General features: G+C 53.1%; 1 protein-coding gene across 1 annotated transcript in view; it reads left to right on the forward strand.

Annotated features, from left to right (window-relative positions):
- FOXK2 (forkhead box K2) overlaps positions 1-17456 on the forward strand; it is an 85440-nt gene extending 67984 nt beyond the window's left edge. The window contains exons 8-9 of the mRNA XM_030827182.1: positions 570-779; positions 14156-17456. Of these exons, the coding sequence (XP_030683042.1) occupies positions 570-779; positions 14156-14352 (407 nt within the window). The 3' untranslated portion in view covers positions 14353-17456. The remainder of the gene's footprint in view (positions 1-569; positions 780-14155) is intronic.
- Positions 17457-23826: the final 6370 nt, after the last annotated feature.

Genomic DNA, 23826 nt, shown 5'->3' on the forward strand with positions numbered 1-23826 from the left:
GCCGGGGCGGGGAAGGAGGAGAGGGGAGACCACAGGGAGGTCAAAGGTGGGCCTGTGGGGAAAGGAGGAGAGGCTGCCCCATCGGCCTTAAACTCTTGGAAGTCCTTAAGATTTGCTCATCCTTGGCCGGGTGCAGTGGCTCACACCTGTAATCCCAGCACTTTGGGGGGCTGAGACAGTCAGATCACCTGAGGTCAGGAGTTCGAGACCAGCCTGACCAACATGGAGAAACCCCGTCTCTACTAAAAATACAAAATCAGCTGGGCATGGTGGCGGATGCCTGTAATCCCAGCTACTCAGGAGGCTGAGGCAGGAGAATCACATGAACCCGGAAGGTGGAGGTTGCAGTGAGTTGAGGTTGCGCCATTGGACTCCAGCTTGGGTAACAAGAGCGAAACTCTGTCTCAAAAAACAAAACAAGGTTTCCTCATCTTTTTCTCATTTGCTGTTTGTTTTAGAGACATTTTCTAGCAGGCGTGATAGCCATCTGGTTATTATGTTTTAAACTGGCAAGACTTTTATTTGCTTTCCAGTAATACGAATGTCGTTTCTTTTCCTTTTAATTTCAGTGAAAGTAGAGCCTATTCCCGCCATTGGCCATGCCACGCTCGGCACTGCCAGCCGGATCATTCAGACGGCACAGACCACCCCGGTCCAGACGGTGACCATAGTACAACAGGCACCTCTAGGTCAACACCAGCTACCAATAAAAACTGTAACACAAAACGGCACTCACGTGGCATCAGTGCCCACTGCGGTCCACGGCCAGGTGAACAACGGTAAGACGTGCCGGTCGGCTCCCCGTGGGTGTGGGTACGGGGAGCAGAGACCCTTCTCACTCGGGGTTTTGGTTCTGACTGTAACAATTTTAACTTTTGTCGGAGGAAATGTTTGTATTTCGAAGCTGCGGGAAATCTAGTAATGCTGTAGGAAGTGGTCGTGGAGTCGGTTGTCACGGGATTCCCGTTGGAGGAGCTACCTGAAAAGAGATGAGAGTTTCTAATACGTTGAGAGAGAAAAATACGCTCGCCTCTTGTAGATTCCTGGGTGTGGCCTGGAAGCAGCCTGAAATGGTGGTAGGCTGAGGCCCGCCAAGCTCCGCTGTGGAGCCGCCACCTGTCTTTTCACTTGGCCTTGCGCGCCGTGTGGCGGTGCTGTGCTGCCGAGGGTGGGAGAGAGGCTGCTTTTCTGTGCACTTTGCTCTCAAAGTCCGTCGGAGGCCGGTGCACAGAAAACTGCATGGATGTTCTGACACTGACAGGTGGAGACACCAGAACCTCCGCGCTGACACCAGGCTATCTGCCTTCGCCCTGCCCTGTGGAGCGTGGAAAGGGTGGGAGTCCCTGCCGGGGACTCGGCAGAGTCAACTCTGGCGCTGGGGCCTGGCTCAGGTGTGAGCTCCCGCTGCTCTGGGTTGGGTACACGCGGGCTGTTGGTGGCTGCGTAGCTGATCCTGGCGCTTGCAGGATCTCAAGCAGGCAGATCCGAAGCTACCAACTAAAACTGTCTGCTGTGTCCACGACACACTTTCTTTGAAAGAGGGTACAGGTCAGAAGGCTTTATCACGACATTTGAATCCTTACCGAACGTTACAAACAGGGACCTTGAAACCTGCAGGTACCTCCTGCTCTGACTCAGCACCATCGTGCCTCTCCCCAGATTTATGGAAGAACAAGGTCTGGAACCTTTTCTAGGGAAGACTAACTACCTGAGGGTTTTTTTGTTTTTAAGTAATAGCAACACATGCTGCCCGTAGATAGATCACAAAGTTTGCAGGCATCAGTTACCTGTTTGAATGCCTTCGTCCCCAAGCCCTGTGTCTCCTCCTCTTCTTCTCTCTGGGTAACTGTGGCTGTGGATGCTCTAAGGTGATAAACCTGGTGGCACTGCAGGTAGCTGGGAGGAGATGGAAGCCGGGAGGGCCGGCGGTTGGAGGGCAGGCGGTTGGACGGCAGGCGGTTGGCTTTCTGGTCTTAGTCATTCCGGGTGTGAAGCCTAGTGATTCCCAGACTCGATATGTGTCAGAATCACCCAGAAGGCTTGGCTGTTAGAGGCCAGAGTGCTGCGTTCCCCAGAGTTCCCGACTAGGCATGTCTGGTGTGGGGCCCAAGAATGCATTTCTGAAACATTCCAGGTCTGCCAAGAGCCACCGGTGCAGGTCAGAGGCCTTCTGGGTCCACCTCTCTTAGAAGCAGTTTGAAAAACCGTATCCCGGCCTGGTATAGTGGCTCACGCCTGTAATCCCAGCACTTTGGGAGGTCGAGGTGGGCGGATCACGAGGTCAGGAGTTCAAGACCAGCTTGGCCAACATGGTGAAACACCATCTCCACTAAAAAAAATACAAATTAGCTGGGCGTGGTGGCAGGTGCCTGTAGTTGTAGCTTCTCGGGAGGCTGAGGCAGGAGAATCGCTTGAACCCAAGGGTGGGGGTTCCAGTGAGCTGAGATCACGCCACTGCCCTCCAGCCCGGGCGACCATGCGAGACTCCGTCTCAACAAAAAAAGAAAAACTGTATCCTTTTTATGTATTTAAGTTATCTGGAATTTTTCATTATAAATTTAAGCAAGTGTTTTAATTTTTCACTATTGAAAATATTGATGTTTTAAAATAAAGCTTTTACGGGATTATTTTCTGTGTACTGCTGGACTCCAAATACAGACGTCATGAGATGTCCCTTCGCCCACGTGTGGACACACAGGCAGGAGCTGCCCAGATCCTCCCTCGTCTTTCCATCTCACGTTCCCCAACAGGTTTTGTACGAGTCGCATACTTTAGGCTTAAATGTCATTTATTAGTCGTATCTTTTCTCTGCAGCAATAAAATATAGATATAAATATTAAAGTTTAATTTGTCTATGAATAACAAAATTGATAAAAACCAAAAATATAACAAATTCTTATAAAACCAAAAATTAAAATGTTACTGAACATTCCTTTCTTAGTGTATTTAGCTTTAAAGGAAACCACCTGATTCGTTCTGTATTCACTGATGGTTGCACAGTCCTAGTGTCAGCACTGAGGGCGTTTCCACTCAGGAAGGAGAAGACAGCGTCAGCACTGAGGGCCTGTTTCCAGATGAACGTGAAAGTCTGTCAGTGATCTTGGCCGGGTGCGGTGGCTCACGCCTGTAATCCCAGCACTTTGAGAGACTGAGGCGGGCGGATCACTTGAGGTCAGGAGTTGGAGACCAGCCTGGCCAACATGGTGAAACCCCGTCTCTACTAAAATTGCAAAGATTAGCCGGGTGTGGTGGCGCCTTCCTGTAATCCCTGCTACTCTGGATGCTGAGGCAAGAGAATCGCTTGAACCTGGGAGATGAAGGTTGCAGTGAGCCGAGGTCACACCACTGCACTGCAGCCTGGGCAACAGAGTGAGACTCCATCTCAAAAAAAAAAGGTCTTGTCAGCACCAGTATTTTCTATTATTGCTTTCATGCTCCATCCCATAGTTTTCATCCCCAAAGCCAGTGCCCAGTTGAGCAGATGAGAGAGGCTGTTGAGAGAGAGAAGGTGGCAGATGGGCTTTAAGAAAGACTTCATGACCAAGAGGAGATTCTGGAAATGATTTTCCTTAAAACAGTGCCGGCTGCAGCCTGGATGCTGAACACCTAGGATGAGAACCACTGCACAGGTGCTCGTAACTTGGCCTCTTGTAGTCTTTTTTTTTTAAGAGGTAGTGTCTCACCGTGTTGCCCAGGCTGGTCTCAAGCCTCCGGGGCTCAAGCAGTCTGCCCACCTCAGCCTCCCAAAGTGCTGAGATTACAGGATGAGCCACCGCCTCTGGCCAGCACGTCTTTTCATGTACTTTACGGTTATTCGTATATCTTCTTTGAAGAAATTTTTTTTAAGTCCTTTGCCCATCATTTAATTGGGTTGTCTTTTTGTTGTGAAATTTGTAGTTCTTTATTAATATGTAGAGATTTCAGGCCTTTTCAGACATGTAGGTGTACCTCAGAGACATTGCAGGGTTGGTTCCAGACCACTGCAGAAAAATGAATATTGCAGTAGAGCTGCCAGTCACATGAAACTTTTGGGTTCCTACTATATTAAGCAATTATGTTTATACTATATTGTAGTGCAGTATATTACCCCAAGGTAAATTTAGTATTTTTACTGAAGAATTGTGTGGATGTGGCCGAGTTTTCTGACCTAAGCATGGGGTTAGAATGTCGTGTGCAGGGAGGGACTGCACAGGCTGCCTGACACTCCCCCGGGGCACTAGAGGGCTCAGCACCACGGGCAGAGAGGCCGAGGCTGGGCCGCCTGCCCTAAGGGGGTTCCATCCTCATCCTGGCCCCAAGGGCAGCCTGGGCCGGTTCTGCCTCTGCCACCAGCTGCTGTGGGACCCGGGGCTCAGGGCTTGGCCTCTGCGTGTGTCGTGAAGACAGTGCTGACAGATGGGAGGTGGGGCTGACAGGACGAGGGGTCAGGATGTTCCGGCTGTGCACTGTAGCCCTGGCCTTCCAGGACAGCAGGTGCCTTGGTGGGATGATAGGTGAGTTCTGTGGGCAGGCGCAGGGCATGAGCTGCCAGTGTCTTCCTGGAAGGTGACTCTGGGATTGTCGCTCCAGCTGGAGTGTGCCCTCATTCCTGCTTCCATAGGGGTCTCCATGGAGGCCTCATTCAAACACAGGCGAGCCCATCCCTGGCCTGTCAGGTTCACCAGGGCGGCCCCTGGTCCTGTTGTCACTGTCGTCCACACCCTGCCCACCTGCTAGTGCTCCTGTGTCCCCTGCTGTGCTCCAGGGGCCCCAAGCCCTGTGCAGAGCTGGGGTGCATCATGCTGCCGCCCCATGGAGAAGGCCTGGAGGAGATGGAAGCCGGGAGGCTTCCTCTTACAGGAAGGGAAGCCCCAGAAATGTGCCTGGCACCCAGAAACTGCTCCGAGCTTGTTCCAGAGTATGGGGAGGGCTTGAGGCCTCCCCTTTTTGAGTACATGGAAAGGAAAGCCTGGCATTTCCTGGAAACGCTCCAAAGTCTCCCTGGCAGGGAGATGTGGGAAGAGTCCAGGCGCCCAAGCTCATGCATATTCACTTCCTCCCATCACACGTGCTGTGTACCAGCACCCTCAGAGCTCGCTTTGGGAGACCCCTGCCTCAGGGCTGCGGGTGCCGCTGTCCACACCACAGGCCCTTCTGCTTCCTGTTTCCAAGGCTCACCTGTCTCTGGGCTGCAGGCGCTGTTTCTGGTTTACTGGCACAGCTGTGGTTGTGTTTTTGTCAGTGACTTCATCTTTGCTGCTGTTGTTTTGAGATATTGTCTTGCTCTGTCACCCAGGCAGGAGTGCAGTGCGGAGATCTCGACTCCCTGCAGCCCCGACCTGCTGGTCTCAAGCTGTCCTCCTGCCTCAGCCTCCCGAGTAGCTGGGACTACAGGTGTGCAACACCACATCCAGCTAATTTTGTGTATTTTTTGTAGAGACAGGATCTCACCATGTTGCCCAGGCTGGTTTCAAACTCCTGGACTCTGGTGATCCTCTAGCCTTGGCCTCCCAAAGTGCTGGGATTACAGGCGTGAGCCAGCATGCCCGGCCAGTGTTGTCATTTTGATTTGGGAGTTCAGGGCTGAGCTGTGTTTGGCCAAGGCCTCCTCGCCTGCTCAGTGTGGCCTGGGCTGAGCTGTGGTCCTGGAGCATCTCTTGGCTCGCACATTGACTCCTCCGGCCTCTCCACTGTGCTGGTCCTTCATGGGGCTCCTGTGTGTCCTCTTGTTTTCTTTCTGTCACCTTCTTAAGGGTTCACAGATCCCTGTCAGTGGAAGGTGTTGCCACAGCTCAAGCCTCACACAGTGGAGGAACCTCATGAGGCCCTTCACGGGGCCACTCCCTGCCTGACCAGCCCTGCCGGGAAGCCTGGGCCCTGCTGCTGCTTCACACTGCGACGTTCTCCTCAGGCCCTGCCTTTCGCTTCTTTCATTGACATTGTTCCCGCCTCGATCGTTTGCTCCCTCCTGCCTAACTCTGCTCTTCTTCATTGTGTAGCAGTTACGTGGTCCTCAAATACCATTTGTTGACTCCAGTGTTCCCTGCGGCATCTCCTCAAGCTGGCCAGGGTTCTCTGCATCTCAGCTGTGGCCCCTGGCCTGAGGGCGCACACTTCACAGTGAGAGTGAAATGCCCAGTTCGCGCTGGCAGAGGCAGACCCTGTGAAGGTCTCCCTGTGCCAGGCACAGGCTCTTATTCTGAAAGAGTACGCAGCAGTTTCTGGAAGGAAGGCAGAAATGAGGGAGGGAGGGAAAGAGGAAGGAAGGAAAGGAGAGCGATAGGCACAGAGGAAGGCAGATGAAGCCCCACGCCCCCTGGAGCCCAGCCCTGGTCACCGCGCATGCTGTGCGGGTGCCTGTGCCAGGATCAGCTGGCTGGACGGCTGTAGCCCCGTGCCTGCAGGCCACATACCTGGGAGAGTGTGGCCCTTCAGAGCCTTCTGGCTCCCGGCCCCACAGAGGAATTATGGTCCCGTGTCCCTCACAAGGACCCTTGCAGAGGGAGCAGTGCGTTGGCACAGAGCAGGACACGGGAGCCGGGCTGAGGCTGCGGGTCCCTTGTGGCTGCCAGGTGCTCACGCGTGCCTCGGTGGGGATCTGGCAGCCAGATTTGGGGTGAGGATTTGATGATGTGGGTATCCCTAGCTGGTCCCACAGTGACGATGGGTGTTGCGTTGTGAGCATGTAAAATGGCAGCGATGTCTGAGGGTCCCTGGATGTCTTTTACACCCAGCCTCAAAGCGGAGCCTTTTCAGGCAGAGCAGCAGCTGCCGCCACTGGATTGACAGCCCCAGAGCAGCGGGATCAGGCCATGCGGACGAGGAGGCGCAAGGCCTCAGGTCGGGGCCTGTGTTCTGCGGGAGCCACACCCGTCATCACTGTGGCGGTGGCAGTGGAGCAGCTGCCCTCGTGTCTGAGCTGCTCCGGTGTCTCTATCCACAGTATAGAGTCTTCTGATGCTTCCTGGAGGTCTCGGAGGGGCTTGCTGCCTGTAGTACCCACACAGCCCACAACTGGGGTGTTGTCAAGTGTTATGACATAGGCTGCCTGTGGGGTAAAAGTTGGCTGCTAAGAAATGCTGTAGACAGGCCGGGCACGGTGGCTCACGCCTGTAATCCCAGCACTTTGGGAGGCCAAGGCGGGTGGATCACAAGTTCAGGAGATTGAGACCATCCTGGCTAACACGGTGAAACCCTGTCTCCACCAAAAATACAAAAAATTAGCCAGGCGTGGTGGTGGGCACCTGTAGTCCCAGTTATTCGGGAGGCTGAGGCAGGAGAATGGCGTGAACCCGGGAGGCGGAGCTTGCAGTGAGTGAAGATCACACCACTGCACTCCAGCCTGGGCAACAGAGCGAGACTCTGCCTCAAAAAAAAAAAAAAAAAAAAAAAAAAGTACAAAAAAATTAGCTGGGTGTGCTGGCGGGCACCTGTAGTCCCAGCTACTTGGGAGGCTGACGCAGGAGAATGGTGTGAACCCAGGAGGCGGAGCTTGCAGTGAGCTGAGATCGTGTCACTGCACTCTCGCCTGGGCAACAGAGCGAGACTGTCTCAGGAAAAAAAAAAAAAAAAAAAAAGGAATACTCCAGACATTTCAGTTTGAAAATACTGGAATTTATGTGGGGAGGATTCGTGTGCATGGAAGGCCAAAAATGTGAACGCATCTCCACAATCTTTCCAAAAGCCACCCTCTGAATCAGTGAGGACCCTCAGGGTAGGGAATGTCCCCTTGTGAGGGTCTAGAGATGGGAGTAGGCAGCAGCTGAGCCCGCTGGCTGCTTTGCCACAAATCCTGAACGTCTCTGTAGATAGACTTGCAGAGGGACTTAGCTCTTCCCCTAAAGGAATAGAAACAGTTGGGCACTGTGGCTCACACCTGGAATCCCAGCACTTTGGGAGACCAGGGTGGGCAGATTGCTTGTGCCCAGGAGTTCAAGACCAGCCTGGGCAACATGGTGAATCTCTGTGTCTACACAAAAGTGACTGTGGTGGCGGCACCTGTAGTCCCAGCCACTGAGAGGCTGAGGCAGGGAGATTGCTTGAGCCCGGGAGGTTGAGGCTGCAGTGAACCGTGATCGCACCACTGCACTCCAGCCTGGGAGACAGGGTGAGACCCTCTCCAAACAATAAGTAAATGGAGGAATACAAACGCAAGCCAGCACACGTCGTCTTTGACAGCATTTTGTGGATATGCAAGTTCTAACCACGGGGGCAACGTGGGATGCAGCAGGGTTTGGTGTGCCGTGGGGCAGGGGTAATTTGCTTATTTCTCTAAGACTTTGTACAGGTCTATAAACAGATTCCCATTAGGGCGTCCTTTCCTTGTGACAGGTAATAGTGGAGGTGTCACAAGGTAAGTGGCCTGTCTTGCCTGGTTTTCAGGTTCTACGGCTTTTGTCTTTTTTGTTTTTTGAGAAAGGGTCTGTCACCCAGGCTGGAGTGCAGTGGTGTGATCACAGCTCATTGCAGCCTTGACTCGTGGGCTCAAGTGATTCTCCTGCCTCAGCCTCCTGAATAGCCAGGACTACAGACATGTACAGACATGTCCAGCTAATATTTTTTTTTTCTTTTGTAGAGATGGGGTCTCACCACGTTGCTCAGGCTGGTCTCAAACTCCTGGGCTCAAGTGATTCTCTCGCCTCTGCCTCCCAAAATGCTGGGACTACAGGTGTGAGCCACCGCGCCCGGCCTTCTCCTTGTGTTTGAGCTGGAGAGGAGAGAGTGGTATACATGTGGTCATGGTTTTTCTTTGTTGAAAGCTGTAACAGTGGGGTCGGTCCCTGTTATTAAGCCTGTGTCACTATTCCCTGGGCCCTAAAAGTGCACCTGGCTTCTGTGACTTGGGGTCCTTCCCCACTCCTCTCCCCAGCGCCCCTTGGCCTCAGAAGGCCCCCATGTGCCAGCTCAGACTGGAGTTGCCTCAGTTGGCACAGCAGGCCCCATCCAGACAGACCAGCAGGTGCTTCTGGAGACACGAGCAAAGCCTCTTCCGGCAGCCCAGAACCTGGGATGAGAAAGGACAGGTGGAAAGTTGTCCAGAGACACCTACAGCGTGGATGCTGTTCTGAGTCAGTGTAGGAGAAAGGCCACTCGAAACCAGAGGCACACTGTGCGTCTCTGCATCTCTGGCCCACCCCAGTGGCCCCGGCTGTCTACACATGTTTTGTAGACACATTAGAGTCGGTTGAGGCCACACCTGGGGCCACAGACTGCGACCGCGATTGCAGGGAGGCGCATCTGAGGTGATCACAGGGTTTGCCCGGCCCACACCAACTGCAGGTCAGTTCCTGCTTAGCCTTCAGTAGCCTGAGTCCGTCCGTCCTTCTTTTTCTTTCACGTTACTAGGGCAGCTGTTCACTGACGCCTTAATTCTGGGACACGTTCCTTGCCCAGATTCTTGGTGGCTGCTTGTTCCCTTCTCATCGTTCCTGCTGTGTTTTCCATGCTTGGTGTAGGGGGAGCCTCAGAGGTGGCGTCAGGACGTGCCTGCCCCACCAGTTGCCCTGGTGCCCTCGTAACACCCCGGGACCGTGCACACGTGGGGGCTGTCTCCAGACTCACTTTCCGTGGTCAGTCTGTGTGGCAGGGCCCCCTGCCCAGCTCCTGCAGCCTCGTCAAGTCTCCCACTCAGGAGGTGTCGCTCCTCCAACTTTGTTCTTTTTAAAAATCACTTCAGCCATTCTAGGTCCTTGGCATTTCCGCGTGAACTGTAGAATTCCTACACCAAGCCTGCTGGCGTCTTGATTGGGACGGTGTTGAATCCAGAGTGTGTGGCAGAGCTGCTGAGCCCCTCTTTCTTTGATCTCTGCCGATCTCCTTGATTTCATGTTTGTTTTATTCCACAGACCACCCCTCCCCATCTTCTCACCTACTTCAGGTTCCATTTCATGGCAGGAAATTCCTGTAGTCCTCCTGGGCTTGCTGAAGTGATGCATCCAAGTTAAAGGCCCCGGGTCGTCAGGCGTGGCGAGAGCCCCTTGTGCTCAGAGCTCTCACGGAACACAGAGCAAGCCTGTCTACGAGTTCAGCCGGTGAGGGGCAGGGGCTGGCGAAGATGGCTGCACTCTGCCTTTGCTCAGGGGCAGGGTCGCCTCTAGGCCCCATGTGCTAAGCCGTGACTCCCTGTGCCACGCCCGTGTCCACGCAGCTCACCTGGGCCCGAGGTGCTTGTACATCACACTCCTTGTCCAGGATGGTCCTTCCTGGCACCATGTGGTCCTCAGTGCAAACCAGAGTTTGCAGCGCTCACTGGATGGACCCGTCTGCCTTATTTAGCATTTTTAGATTAACAGAGTTCAGTGTCTTCCCAAGAGAGCATGTGTGGGCCTCATTAGGAGCATCTGCCCAACTCGTGTGCGTGTTCCTTCTCTGCCCTGGAGCAGAGGGGTCGCCTTCTCTTGTGGCCCACGCCGGGGCTGCAGGGCTGATGGCTGCTCCCTCCCCAGCTCTGGCGCCTCCAGGGCTCTGCTGCCTTTAGCCTTCGCTGCGTGCTCTCCACCTCCCTCAGCACCTCTGCTGAGACCTCTGTCTTCAGGGCCGGGCGTGTTAGCACAGCCTCTCTGCTGTTACAGGGGTCCATGTGGGGTCTCCGCGTGGTGGGGTACCTCGCGACAGGCTCTGTGAGGGCAGGGCTGGATGGATGAGAGTATTTAAGTGTCACCATTTCTTTTTTTTTTTTTTTTTTTTTTGAGACAGAGTTTTGCTTTTGTTGCCCAGGCTGGAATGCAGTGGCATGACCTTGACTCACTGCAACCTCTGCCTCCTGGGTTCAAGCAATTCTCCTGCCTCAGCCTCCTGAGTAGCTGAGATTACAGGTGCCCACCACCACACCTGGCTAATTTTGTATTTTTAGTAGAGACAGGCTTGCACCACGTTGGCCAGGCTGGTCTCAAACTCCTGACCTGAGGTGATCTGCCCACCTTGGCCTCCCAAAGTGCTGGGATTACAGGTATGAGCCACTGTGCCCGGCCTCCCAGTTTCTTTTCACTCCAGGCCTCTCACTGCTGTTCTCTAATTGACACAGAATAATTGTGCATGTGTACGGGGCGCACAGTGACGTTGGGAAGCATGTGACTCGTGATCGGCACATCCATCATCTCATTTACCATTTCTCGGTGTTGGGAACCTTCAGTATCCATCTGGCTGTTTGAAACCGTATTGTTGACTCTCATCATCTCGCACTAAACTTACTCCTCCTGTCTAGTTGTCGTTTCTAGTTTTATGTCTTTTTAAAAATTATTTTTTTATAGAGATGGGGTCTTGCTATGTTGTCCAGGCTGGTCTCAGCCTCCTGGCCTCAAGGGACCCGCCTGCCTCAGCTTCCTTGGGATTGCAGGCGTGGGCCACTGTGCCCAGCCTACGCCACTTGTGTTCTCTGGGTCATCCCGTCAACTTGAGTCCTGGTGAGGGTGAGGCTCTTCTGTTGGGTGACTCAGCCATGTTGTGCTGCCGTAACAGAACACCCAAGATGGTTCAGAACCGAAGCGGACTGGCTTGCAGTTCTGGAGGCTGGCAAGGGCCTCCTTCCTGTGTGCTCGTGTAGTGATGGGGCGACGGCATATTCACCCTTTTCTAATGAACTCACTCTTGGAATCATGAACCTGTCCCTTGGTGACAGCATTAAGCTATTAGTGAGGGCAAAGCCTTCATGGTCAGGTCACCTTAAGATGCCACCTCTTAATTAGGCTGCGTGGGCAAGTGAGTTTCAGCACGCATTTCAAGAGACAAATGCCCACACCATAGCAGTGACCTCGTCTCTTTCAGGGTATTGGTGCTTGTCAGACATTGGCTGTGACTTGCGTCTGGGTGCGTGTGTGCCTCTCTCTGTGGGGACCACCCTGCCGTCAGGCGCCAGGAAACCGACGTCAGGGAATGTGGGGGTCTCCCTGAGAGGGTACCGACCTAACACAGCTCCTCCAGGTCACGTGGGTGGGCTCAGCAGCCTCCCGTGCCTCCCCCAGGCCTGGAGTCTCCCCTGCCCTCTTGTTGGGCTCCAAGCCTCTTCCTCAGCCCAGCTTCCTGCTTTGTGGCAGCCGTGCTTTCTGGAAGCTGAGCAGCTTCTTTTTTTTTTTTGAGACGGAGTTTCTTTGTCACCCAGGCTGAGTGCAGTGGCACGATCTTGGTGCACTGCGACCTCCGCCTCCCGGGTTCAAGTGATTCTCCTGCCTCAGCCTCCCGAGTAGTTGGGACTATAGGCCCCCACCACCTCACCTGGCTAATGTTTTTGTATTTTCAGTAGAGATGGTGTTTCACCATGCTGGCCAGTTCGAGACTGGTCTTGAACTCGTAACCTCAGGTGATCCTCCCGCTTCAGCCTTCCAAAGTGCTGGGATTACAGGCATGAGCCACCACACCTGGCCTCTTGTTCATGTTTTATGTGTAAATTCGTCCTCTGCTATTTCTGTTGTTCAGAGGTGGAAAGGAGAAGGGAACACGATAAAGTCACACATCTACACTGTGGACAGGGGTTTGGTTTCCAGGGCACACACCTCTGTGGCCTCAGGGCCATGTCCTGAATTCCAAAACGGGGCTCTCACGGCCGACCTGATGTCACTGGGTCCCTGTTTGCTGCCTGAGTCTCTTCGGAGCTCAGTGTTGACTCCTGCTCTTCGTGGCTGCCCCGGCTATCTGGCCATGAGGAGCTGACCACGCATCTGGCCAAACTCTCATCCGCTCCACTTGGGAAGAGCTGAGGGTGGGGGTCAGTCCCTGACCAGCCAGTGTCCCTGCAGGGGACTGCGAGTAGGAGGCGGGTATTGCCCATGCCAGTGCCTATGGTCTGAGAGGGCTGGCCCTTGACGGACAGGTGGGCAAGTCCCCCTCCCACATCTCTAGGCACCAGGGCGGAGTGTACCACGTGTGCTGTGTTTGTGGTTGGGTTCAGGTACTGCCCTGTAGGCGTGTCTGCTCTGAGCCTCCGCGACAGCCTGAAGGGGTTGCCGCATAGCTGGGTTGGGGCTTCCCGGGGGTGTGTTCCTGCTTCCGCCCTGGGGTGCTGAGTTGGTCTGAGGTTAGAGAAGTACAGTGGCTGGTGTGTACGCAGCCTAGGGGCTTAGGGCCTGCTTCTCAGGGCATCACGGGGCCCACCAAGAAGTGCCCTCTGGGGAGGTGACAGCGTCTCCCAGAAATGCCGTCGCCCACAAGGAGGACTGGCCCGTGCTGGAAGCTGGAGGTGGTGGGGTCCCGTTGGCACCTGGTGGGTGAGGGTGCCCCAGAGAAACAGAGCCAAGGGGGCGGCGTGGACAGAGATTCTATGGAATCTGCCCTATCTGTTGGGCCTGCCAAGCTCCGCATCTGCAGGGTGGACCGAACCCCAGGGAAAGAGTCACTGCTGGATTCTCAAGAGTCCAGAGGCCATCTAGGGCGGAGTGCTCCCCTCAGAGGACCTCAGTCTTTTCTTAGTCCTTCACCTGATTGGATGAGGCCCACCCATTCGTGGCGATCAACTGATTTACTCAGAGCTGACTGATTTAAATGTTAATCTCATCTAAAGAAGTAACTATACAGAAACATCCAGAGTAATGGTTGACCAAAATCTGGGCACCGTGGCTCAGCCAGGCTGGCACGTAACATTACCCATCGCATGTTAGTTGGAAGCTTGGCCTTTGGAATTAACTCAGCCTGATCAGCCATTAGCAGCCAGCAGTCTCTGTTCTGCCCACACACCTCTGTGGACTGACCCAGGACACAGGTGAGCAGCATCCATGAGAAACTGCTGTGCTTCTCTCCTATGGGACAGGTGGAGCCCTGCTCCCTTCTGTGTGGAAATGGTCCAGGAGCATCTTGTGTGGGTGGGGGGTGAGGGCAGGGCCTCCACATGAGGGAGAGCAGCAAGCGGCAGCCACTCCTTCGTGCAGCCAGCAGGGCCATCTCCTGTCTGCCTCAACCATTACTGGACTCAGCCTTTCTCCCCCAGCAGTGACATCAAAATAGCCTATTTATAGGACATAACAAAGATGATGCCAGCTATTAATAAAAATGTCCGCTAATCAGGCAGTTAACTTGCTGCAGTTTTTGGGGGTCCTACGGGCTCAGCCCAGGCTCCTGTGCCCTTGGCCACTGTGGGCCAGTCCCTGGGGTCTTGTGGGAGTCTCAGCGGGCCTGGGAGTGGCAGGACCCTTAGAGGGCGAGGGTTCATGTGAGAGCATGGGGTTCTGACTCCCTCGTGTCATTTCAGCTGCGGCGAGTCCTTTGCACATGTTGGCAACACACGCATCCGCATCGGCCTCCCTGCCCACAAAGCGCCACAACGGTGACCAGCCGGAGCAGCCGGAGCTGAAGCGGATCAAGACAGAAGACGGCGAGAGCATTGTCATTGCCCTGAGTGTGGACACGCCACCGGCAGCCGTAAGGGAAAAGGGTGTCCAGAACTAGCGACTGGGAGAGCTTTTCTTTAACAATATCAACTTCGTGGTGCCAAAAGGAGACGCCTCCCGCCAGCACTCGCGGGTGCAGGGCCCTGTGGTTGGACTTCACCTCTCAGCACTGAAAACAGAAAACCCAGGTGGCCTTAACACTCCTTAAAGACAGAAGTCACACTTGAACAAAACCCACACACAACAAAACCTGATTTGGGAGAGAGTCTCCACTGAGCACCTGCTGGGCTGCTGCCTTAGGGCTCAGCTTTTACCTGCAAGTGACACTGTCCTCCCTCCGCCCGCGAGGACCAGGCATCGCTGTGTGAGGACGGCACAGCCAGCGCCTGCTGTGAGTGGGTCTCCCAGGACTAGGCCTCAGGACGCTGGGGGAGCCGTCCCCGCCGCCCTCACAGCACCCACCAGGCAGCGGAGACATGTGGAATTAGAGTATTTTGAGGTGTCCTTTCTTTACAAAATAATGGGGTCTTGGGCATTTCACATCACTCCATTTCTACTCAGACTTTCGGAATCACACAGGCCCTTTCCGTGGATTTCATCTGGGGAAAAGAAACAACGTAGTTTGTTTTTGTTTTCAGCCTATGGAATGATTTCCTTTTGTCTGTCTTGTTAAAGTTCAGATGAAGCTACTCTGGCATCTGCACATTTCTGTGTTACAGCAGCTGCCTGATGAATTTTATCCACCTCCATTTCAGCGTGTGGCTCGCGTGGACAGGTGGACGGACACTGTGGCCACGTGGAACCTTGAGAACCCAGGGACGAGCTGGTGCCAGGAAGGAACTGCCGGGACTCACCGAGCTGCACTTAACTGTTCTCTTTCTGGCTATTTTTTGTTGTTTGTTTCTTTGTGTTGACTTTGTCCCTGGCAAAATTTTCCACTCTGAGTAAAACAAGTCTCCTAAGTATTGTGTATGTTTAAAACGACAGAACCATTTCTACTTCATTTGGAAAAAAAGATTCAGTCTTTTATCACAGGCCCTTTTGAAACTCAGATCCCAGGTCTCTCCGTGGTATGTTTGTATTTGGGGTGTCCCTCCGGCTCTGGGCACCCTCTGACCCGCTGTCTACTCCCCACCTTCGGTGAGCAGCCGCCGTGGTGGAGCAGGGTCCCAGCCACGTCCTGCAGGGGGCGTCTGGGGCATTTCCTGTTTTGTGATTGATTGATTGATTGATAGGAAATGTCCCTGATCTTTCAGAACCGAACCCAATCCTGAGGCTGACGGACTCCTCTACGGAAAATGAGGACAGGACGGGGGTGAGGGAATGAGTGGGAGGTCCCCGCATCTCCTCGCCCGGCTCCTCAGAAGAAAACCGCTCGCCCTTCCCGAGTGTGCCGGCTGAGGGCCGCGGACGGTGCACATGGAGACGGCATCAGCCTGATGCTGAGCTTTTTAATGTCATCATCATAACATTATTTATTTAAATGTAGTTATTTTGGTATTTAATTTTTTTTAGAGAGGAAAAAACCTGTATTTTCCTGGTGGGATGAAATGGCTCAGAATGGTATATTTAGGCAATTTTAAAACATTTATTATTTACATAAAGACCAAATATGATGAATCTGTTCCATGAATTGTGTCGGCCCTCAGCATGGGGCCATGGCAGCGTCACTGCGGTGACGCACACTGAAAGGTATGAAATTACTGCACACTAGCTGGATTATAACTCAGCCATTTAAGAAATAAAAGCAAAACCATCATGTGACTGAGACCGTGTGTGTGACCGCAGCAAATCGCAGCGTGTGGATGGATCAGAGCCCCTCGGTGCAGCTGTCTGCATCTTCCAAGCACTTTACAGATACCTTGGAATGTATATTTTTGTCTTCTTACTCAGAAGGTTTGCAGTGTGTAAAATAATTAGGATTCTGCTGTGTCCTGTGTGTGGGGTCAGGTCCCTCCACAGAGGGCTCCAGCTCTGTTGCTCACAGCTGATGGGGTTCTCTGATAGGAGACGAGCTCTCGAGCTGAGTCAAGGAACAGCGAGGTCACTGGTGGGGAGCTTGGCTTGGACACCAAGCAAATGCATCGTGTGTCCCCTTGGAGACGTTTTTATGCAGCTGTGTATGTTACTGTCCAGAAGGAGTCGGGGGTAGACTTTCCCGTGTAAGCTCAGTCCATAAACTGGTTACTTCTGATCCTGGAACGTGGACTTGACATGATGATAGGTCCGGATCTGTTTCTTTGGGATCACAGGTAAGGAAAATGCCCATTCAAATGGTAAAGGAGGGAGGAGGGTTTTTTTTGTTTGTTTTTGCTGTAGGCACCATTCTGCATCTTGAACCCAGACTGAAGTGTGCCTCTCACGGATGGGAGGTGCACACGCTCCTGTCTCCTCACTCTGCCACGTTCACTTGGCTTTTTCATTGGTACCTAGGAATTGAAGAATATGGAAGCGAGAGCAGTAACAAAACCATAGATGAGCAGACTACCACGCCTCGGGTTTTCTTGCCAGTCTTTAAGGCACTGTTTCTAAATTTTGAACTCAGCTCTGAACTTGAGCACAGCAAGGGTTGCTGAGCTGCTGTCGCCGCAGCCCTGGCCCCTGGTGCTGGAGCTGCAGCACCTTTGGGAGAGGTCCTGTGTCATCCTCAGCTGCGTTGCTGTGAACTCCCTGCTCTCCACTGTGTTCCTCAGTGTCTGATTTTCAGGAAGTCTCTGCTGTGACCTTTGCCCAACTTCTGAGCTCCTCAGGGACTAGAAACAATTTCAGTAGCTTTGCCCTGAACCAAACAAGAAAACAAAAGGGAACTCCCGTATGACCCACGTCACGTGGTGCACTCGGAGTGTGTGCGGCATGATCCTCGGGTTGCTCCTCCTCTCACTTTAGTAGAGTACGCGGTGGACAGCTGATCTTCAGTCGTCTACCCACTTCCGTCATTGTCCTCCGATAGAATAAGAGTAGTTGGTAGTCATGGCCAGAAGGTGGTGGGAGCAGTGTGAGGACTTGGGGTTTCTGTGCTGTGTGACACAAGGAGATAAGTGACAATCTTGAAGTCCTAACTTCCACTATTCTAGAAAGTACAGTGGTGATTTGTGTGCAAAGATTTGAAATTTTAAAGTACCAAGTTCCTGAAATTCAATAAAATATTTTTATTAATTTTAATGGAATGCAGAGTATCATTTTCATTTTGATAGACTTTTTAACTGCATGCTCTTCTGAGCACACTGGAGGCCTAGTGCATTGGCAAGAACTTACCAGGGAGCTGCACCGAGGACCAGCACTGTAGGCCCTACCAGCGGGACAGCGGGTTGAGTGTGCAGGCAGAAAAGGCGCCGTGTCACAGGCAGTGGTAACAGGGTCTTAATTTATCTATGATGTCAGAGTTTTAAAGTTACTTGGAGATTGTGGCTGTCACTATTTCTTCTGCAGACTTTCTCTCCAACCTGAGGAAGAAGATCACTGCAAAGCACCTTGAGGTACATTTTCTCAGGAAATGAAAAAGCAGCTCTTGGCCAGCGTGGTGGCTCACGCCTGTAATCCCAGCACTTTGGGAGGCCGAAACGGGCAGATCATGAGATCAGGAGATCGAGATCATCCTGGTTAACACGGTGAAACTCTATCTCTACTAAAAATACAAAAAAAATTAGCCGGGCTTGGTGGCGGGTGCCTGTAGTCCCAGCTACTCGGGAGGCTGAGGCAGGAGAATGGCGTGAACCTGGGAGGTGGAGCTTGTAGTGAGCCAAGATTGTGCCACTGCACTCCAGCCTGGGCGACAGAGCAAGACTCCATCTCAGAAAAAAAGAAAAAGCAGCTCTTCTGAAGAGGTACTTGGGTATTCAAGTTCCCACACAGCAACACTTTGATCTTTCAGCCCCTGAAATCTGGTGTGGATTGCTAATGTCTGGAATTGTGACGACATTATCAGTACTCACCCCAGGGTAGCAGAGGGAAGAAATCGTGCTGAAAATGACACAGAGGCCCTTGGGAGCTAAATGATGTTCACGGACAGAGTTCATAATGGAGTGTTTTTGTTCCTTACACTGATCCCCTAATTTAAAAGTTCATATTGGCATAAAAGAACTGTTTATCACACCCTGCGAGACTGCCTCTTCCAGCAAAGTGAAGCAGTCATTTGTAATTTGTTTCTGCCAGGTCTGCGTCTGCAGTGCACCCGGGCTTCACTGATGGGTGCTGGGAAATTGTCACTGTTTGTTGCCCCCTTAATGAGCTATGTCCACAGCAACACGAAATTAGAATTCAAAGTGGGTCTCAAGTGACCTCTGATGACTAAACTGACTACAGAGGTCCCAGTGGGCTCCTCCGCCCTGTGTCTCCTAGGGGTTACAACTAACCGTGGGCCTAAAAGAGCAACTGTCTCAGTCCTATGGAAAGTCATTCGTATATAATACAGGACAGCAGGCAGACTAGAGCCAGAACAAGGACCGGTGGGATGGGTTTTTCCTGGGTTTTCCCCTCCCGTTGCTTAGCCTAGTCCATTGCTGGGCCTAGTCGGGCACGGTCTATCCGAACTGCACATTAAGCATGAACATTAAAATCTCCAAGAGAAGCCCCTTCCCTCTCATCCTGGGCAGAGACGGTCGTGGGAAACTCCTGCAAGCAGCAGCCCTGCAGATACTGGTGACTCCCACAGAACCCTTCACACTGACGACTCCCACAACCCTTCACACTGGCGACTCCCACAGAGCCCTTCACACTGGCGACTCCCACAGAACCCTTCACTCTGGCGACTCCCACAGAACCCTTCACTCTGGCGACTCTCACAGAGCCCTTCACTCTGGCGACTCCCCCAACCCTTCACTCTGGCGACTCCCACAGAGCCCTTCACTCTGGCGACTCCCACAGAGCCCTTCACACTGACGACTCCCACAACCCTTCACACTGGCGACTCCCACAACCCTTCACACTGACGACTCCCACAGAGCCCTTCACACTGGCGACTCCCACAGAACCCTTCACACTGGCGACTCCCACAGAACCCTTCACACTGGCGACTCCCACAGAACCCTTCACACTGGCGACTCCCACAGAACCCTTCACACTGACGACTCCCACAACCCTTCACACTGACGACTCCCACAGAGCCCTTCACACTGGCGACTCCCACAACCCTTCACTCTGGCGACTCCCACAGAACCCTTCACACTGACGACTCCCACAGAGCCCTTCACACTGACGACTCCCACAGAGCCCTTCACACTGGCGACTCCCACAACCCTTCACTCTGGCGACTCCCACAGAGCCCTTCACACTGACGACTCCCACAGAACCCTTCACACTGACGACTCCCACAGAGCCCTTCACACTGGCGACTCCCACAACCCTGCACACTGACGACTCCCACAGAGCCCTTCACGCTGGCGACTCCCACAACCCTTCACACTGACGACTCCCACAGACCCTTCACACTGGCGACTCCCACAGAGCCCTTCACACTGACGACTCCCACAACCCTTCACTCTGGCGACTCCCACAGAACCCTTCACGCTGACGACTCCCACAGAACCCTTCACGCTGGCGACTCCCACAGAACCCTTCACTCTGGCGACTCCCACAGAACCCTTCACTCTGGCGACTCTCACAGAGCCCTTCACTCTGGCGACTCCCACAACCCTTCACTCTGGCGACTCCCACAGAGCCCTTCACTCTGGCGACTCCCACAGAGCCCTTCACACTGACGACTCCCACAACCCTTCACACTGGCGACTCCCACAACCCTTCACACTGACGACTCCCACAGAGCCCTTCACACAGGCGACTCCCACAGAACCCTTCACACTGGCGACTCCCACAGAACCCTTCACACTGGCGACTCCCACAGAACCCTTCACACTGGCGACTCCCACAGAACCCTTCACACTGACGACTCCCACAGAGCCCTTCACACTGACGACTCCCACAACCCTTCACACTGACGACTCCCACAGAGCCCTTCACACTGGCGACTCCCACAACCCTTCACTCTGGCGACACCCACAGAACCCTTCACACTGACGACTCCCACAGAGCCCTTCACACTGACGACTCCCACAGAGCCCTTCACACTGGCGACTCCCACAGAACCCTTCACACTGACGACTCCCACAGAGCCCTTCACACTGGCGACTCCCACAACCCTTCACACTGACGACTCCCACAGAGCCCTTCACGCTGGCGACTCCCACAACCCTTCACTCTGGCGACTCCCACAGAGCCCTTCACACTGACGACTCCCACAGAGCCCTTCACACTGACGACTCCCACAGCCCTTCACACTGGCGACTCCCACAACCCTTCACACTGATGACTCCCACAACCCTTCACGCTGGCGACTCCCACAGAGCCCTTCACACTGACGACTCCCACAGAGCCCTTCACACTGGCGACTCCCACAACCCTTCACACTGACGACTCCCACAACCCTTCACTCTGGCGACTCCCACAGAACCCTTCACGCTGGCGACTCCCACAGAACCCTTCACGCTGGCGACTCCCACAGAACCCTTCACTCTGGCGACTCCCACAGAGCCCTTCACACTGACGACTCCCACAGAGCCCTTCACACTGACGACTCCCACAGAGCCCTTCACACTGACGACTCCCACAGAGCCCTTCACACTGGTGACTCCCACAGAATCCTTCACACTGACGACTCCCACAGAACCCTTCACTCTGGCGACTCCCACAGAGCCCTTCACACTGACGACTCCCACAACCCTTCACACTGACGACTCCCACAGAGCCCTTCACACTGACGACTCCCACAGAACCCTTCACACTGACGACTCCCACAGAGCCCTTCACACTGGCGACTCCCACAACCCTTCACACTGGCGACTCCCACAACCCTTCACACTGACGACTCCCACAGAACCCTTCACGCTGGCGACTCCCACAGAGCCCTTCACACTGACGACTCCCACAGAAGCCTTCACTCTGGCGACTCCCACAGAGCCCTTCACGCTGGCGACTCCCACAACCCTTCACGCTGGCGACTCCCACAGAACCCTTCACTCTGGCGACTCCCACAGAACCCTTCACTCTGGCGACTCTCACAGAGCCCTTCACTCTGGCGACTCCCACAACCCTTCACTCTGGCGACTCCCACAGAGCCCTTCACTCTGGCGACTCCCACAGAGCCCTTCACACTGACGACTCCCACAGAGCCCTTCACGCTGACGACTCCCACAGAGCCCTTCACTCTGGCGACTCCCACAGAGCCCTTCACTCTGGCGACTCCCACAGAGCCCTTCACACTGACGACTCCCACAGAACCCTTCACTCTGGCGACTCCCACAGAGCCCTTCACGCTGACGAGAGGAATTGGAAAAGAGGCCCCTGTATTCCAACGAGTGTGAGGTAAATCCCTGCTCCACTTTGGCCCCAAGCTGGACCTAGTCATAGGAATGGGAACAGCACAGAGAGGCTAAAACCTGGGCTTTTACATCAAAGGACACAGCAGAGGAGTTAGAGACCCCCTAAAGTTCCACATGAATGGCACTGACCTGGGGAAAACAGCAAAGGCTGTGTGAGCTCAACTCCTTTGTAGACTGGCCCCTGGGTGAACAGCACAACACAGACTTGGAAAACTAGCCTGACACCAGAGTCACAGCTCCAGGAGGCGGGTTGGCACATGCAGTCAGAACATAACTGGGTTACTTGCCTGCTGAGACGAGACTCAGCATCCTGCAGAGGGTTTTCATGGACTTGGAGTCTCAAGGTATGCCGAATGTCTAGAATACAAAATTACTAAACGTAAAAAGAGCCAGAAAAATCTCAGCCCTAAAGTGAAAAGACCGAATGCCAACTCTCACATGACCCAAATATTGGAAATATCAGGTAAAGAACAGTTATTACAACCATGCTCTGTGAAATAAGGGCAAATGCTCTTGAATCAAAGAAATGAAAAAATTCAGTGAATGAACAGAAAAACATTTGGAAACAAAAATGAACTGGGACTTGTAGGACGAGATTGAAGGGTCTACTGTGTATGTCACTAGATTCCTAGAAAACAGAAACAACGTATACAATTTTTTTTAAAGAAATATTTTAGTCCGCGTGGGCACGGTGGCTCATGACTGTAATCCCAGCACTTTGGGAGGCCGAGGCAGGTGGATCACGAGGTCAGGAGATCAAGACCAGCCCGGCCAACATGGTGAAACCCCATCTCTACTAAAAATACAAAAATTAGCTGGGCATGGTAGCAGGCGCCTGTAATCCCAGCTACTCGGGAGACTGAGGCAGGAGAATCGCTTGAGCCCAGGAGGCAGACGTTGCAGTGAGCCCAGATTGCGCCACTGCACTCCAGCCTGGGCAACAGTGAGACTGTCTCATTAAAAAAAAAAAAAAAAATACATATATATATATATATATATATATTTATTTATTTATTTTTCGAGATGGAGTCTCGCTCTGTCACCCAGGCTGGAGGGCAGTGGCGCGATCTCGGCTCACTGCAAGCTCTGCCTCCCGGGTTCATGCCATTCTTCTGCCTCAGCCTCCCGAGTAGCTGGGACTACAGGCGCCCGCCACCTTGCCCAGCTAATTTTTTGTATTTTTAGTAGAGACGTGGTTTCATCATCTTAGCCAGGATGGTCTTGATCTCCTGACCTCATGATCCGCCTGTCTCGGCCTCCCAAAGTGCTGCGATTACAGGCGTGAGCCACCGTGCCCGGTGTGTGTCTGTGTGTGTGTGTGTGTGTGTGTGTGGTGTGTGTGTGTGTGAATATATATATATATATATATTTTTTTTTTTTTTAAATAAATACTTTAAAGATTCACGAAGGTCAGTGAATTCCAATAAGATCATCTCAAGGAAAACCATGTTGAGGCAATCAACTAAAGAAAACACATTTTTTTAACCTGGAAAGCAGCCAAAGAAAACTGACTTATCCAGGTTGAGTATTCCTAGTCTGAAAATTCAGTAATCTAAAATCCAAAACTTTCTGAGTGTTGACACGAAGCTCAAAGGGAAATTCACTGGAGCATTTTGGACTTAAAATTTTGGAATTAGGGATGCAGGGCGGGGCACAGTGTCTCATCCCAACACTTTGGGGGGCTGAAGTGGGAGGATCACTTGAGCCCAGGAGCTGTAGACCAGCCTAGGCAACTTGGCAAAATCCTGTCTCTACTAAAAATAAACCAAGTGTGGTGGTGTGCACCTGTAGTCCCAGCTACTCAGGAGGCCCAGGCGGGAGGATCACCTGAACCCAGGAAGCTGAAACTGGACTTAGCCGTGGCTGCACCACAACACTCCAGCTTGAGCAATGGGAGTGAGACCTTGTCTCAGAAAACAGACAAACGAGGATGCTGAAATGGAAAGTACATTGCAAATATTCAAAAATAAAAACTAAAAAAATTGCATTCTGAGGCCGGGCACAGTGGCTCACGCCTGTAATCCCAGCACTTTGGGAGGCCGAGGTGGACGAATCACGAGGTCAGTAGATCGAGACCATCCTGGCTAGCACAGTGAAACCCCGTCTCTACTAAAAATACAAAAAATTAGCTGGGCGAGGTGGTGGGCGCCTGTAGTCCC

Source organism: Nomascus leucogenys, chromosome 14, assembly GCF_006542625.1.
Source record: "Nomascus leucogenys isolate Asia chromosome 14, Asia_NLE_v1, whole genome shotgun sequence".
Taxonomy (NCBI): Eukaryota; Metazoa; Chordata; class Mammalia; order Primates; family Hylobatidae; genus Nomascus; species Nomascus leucogenys.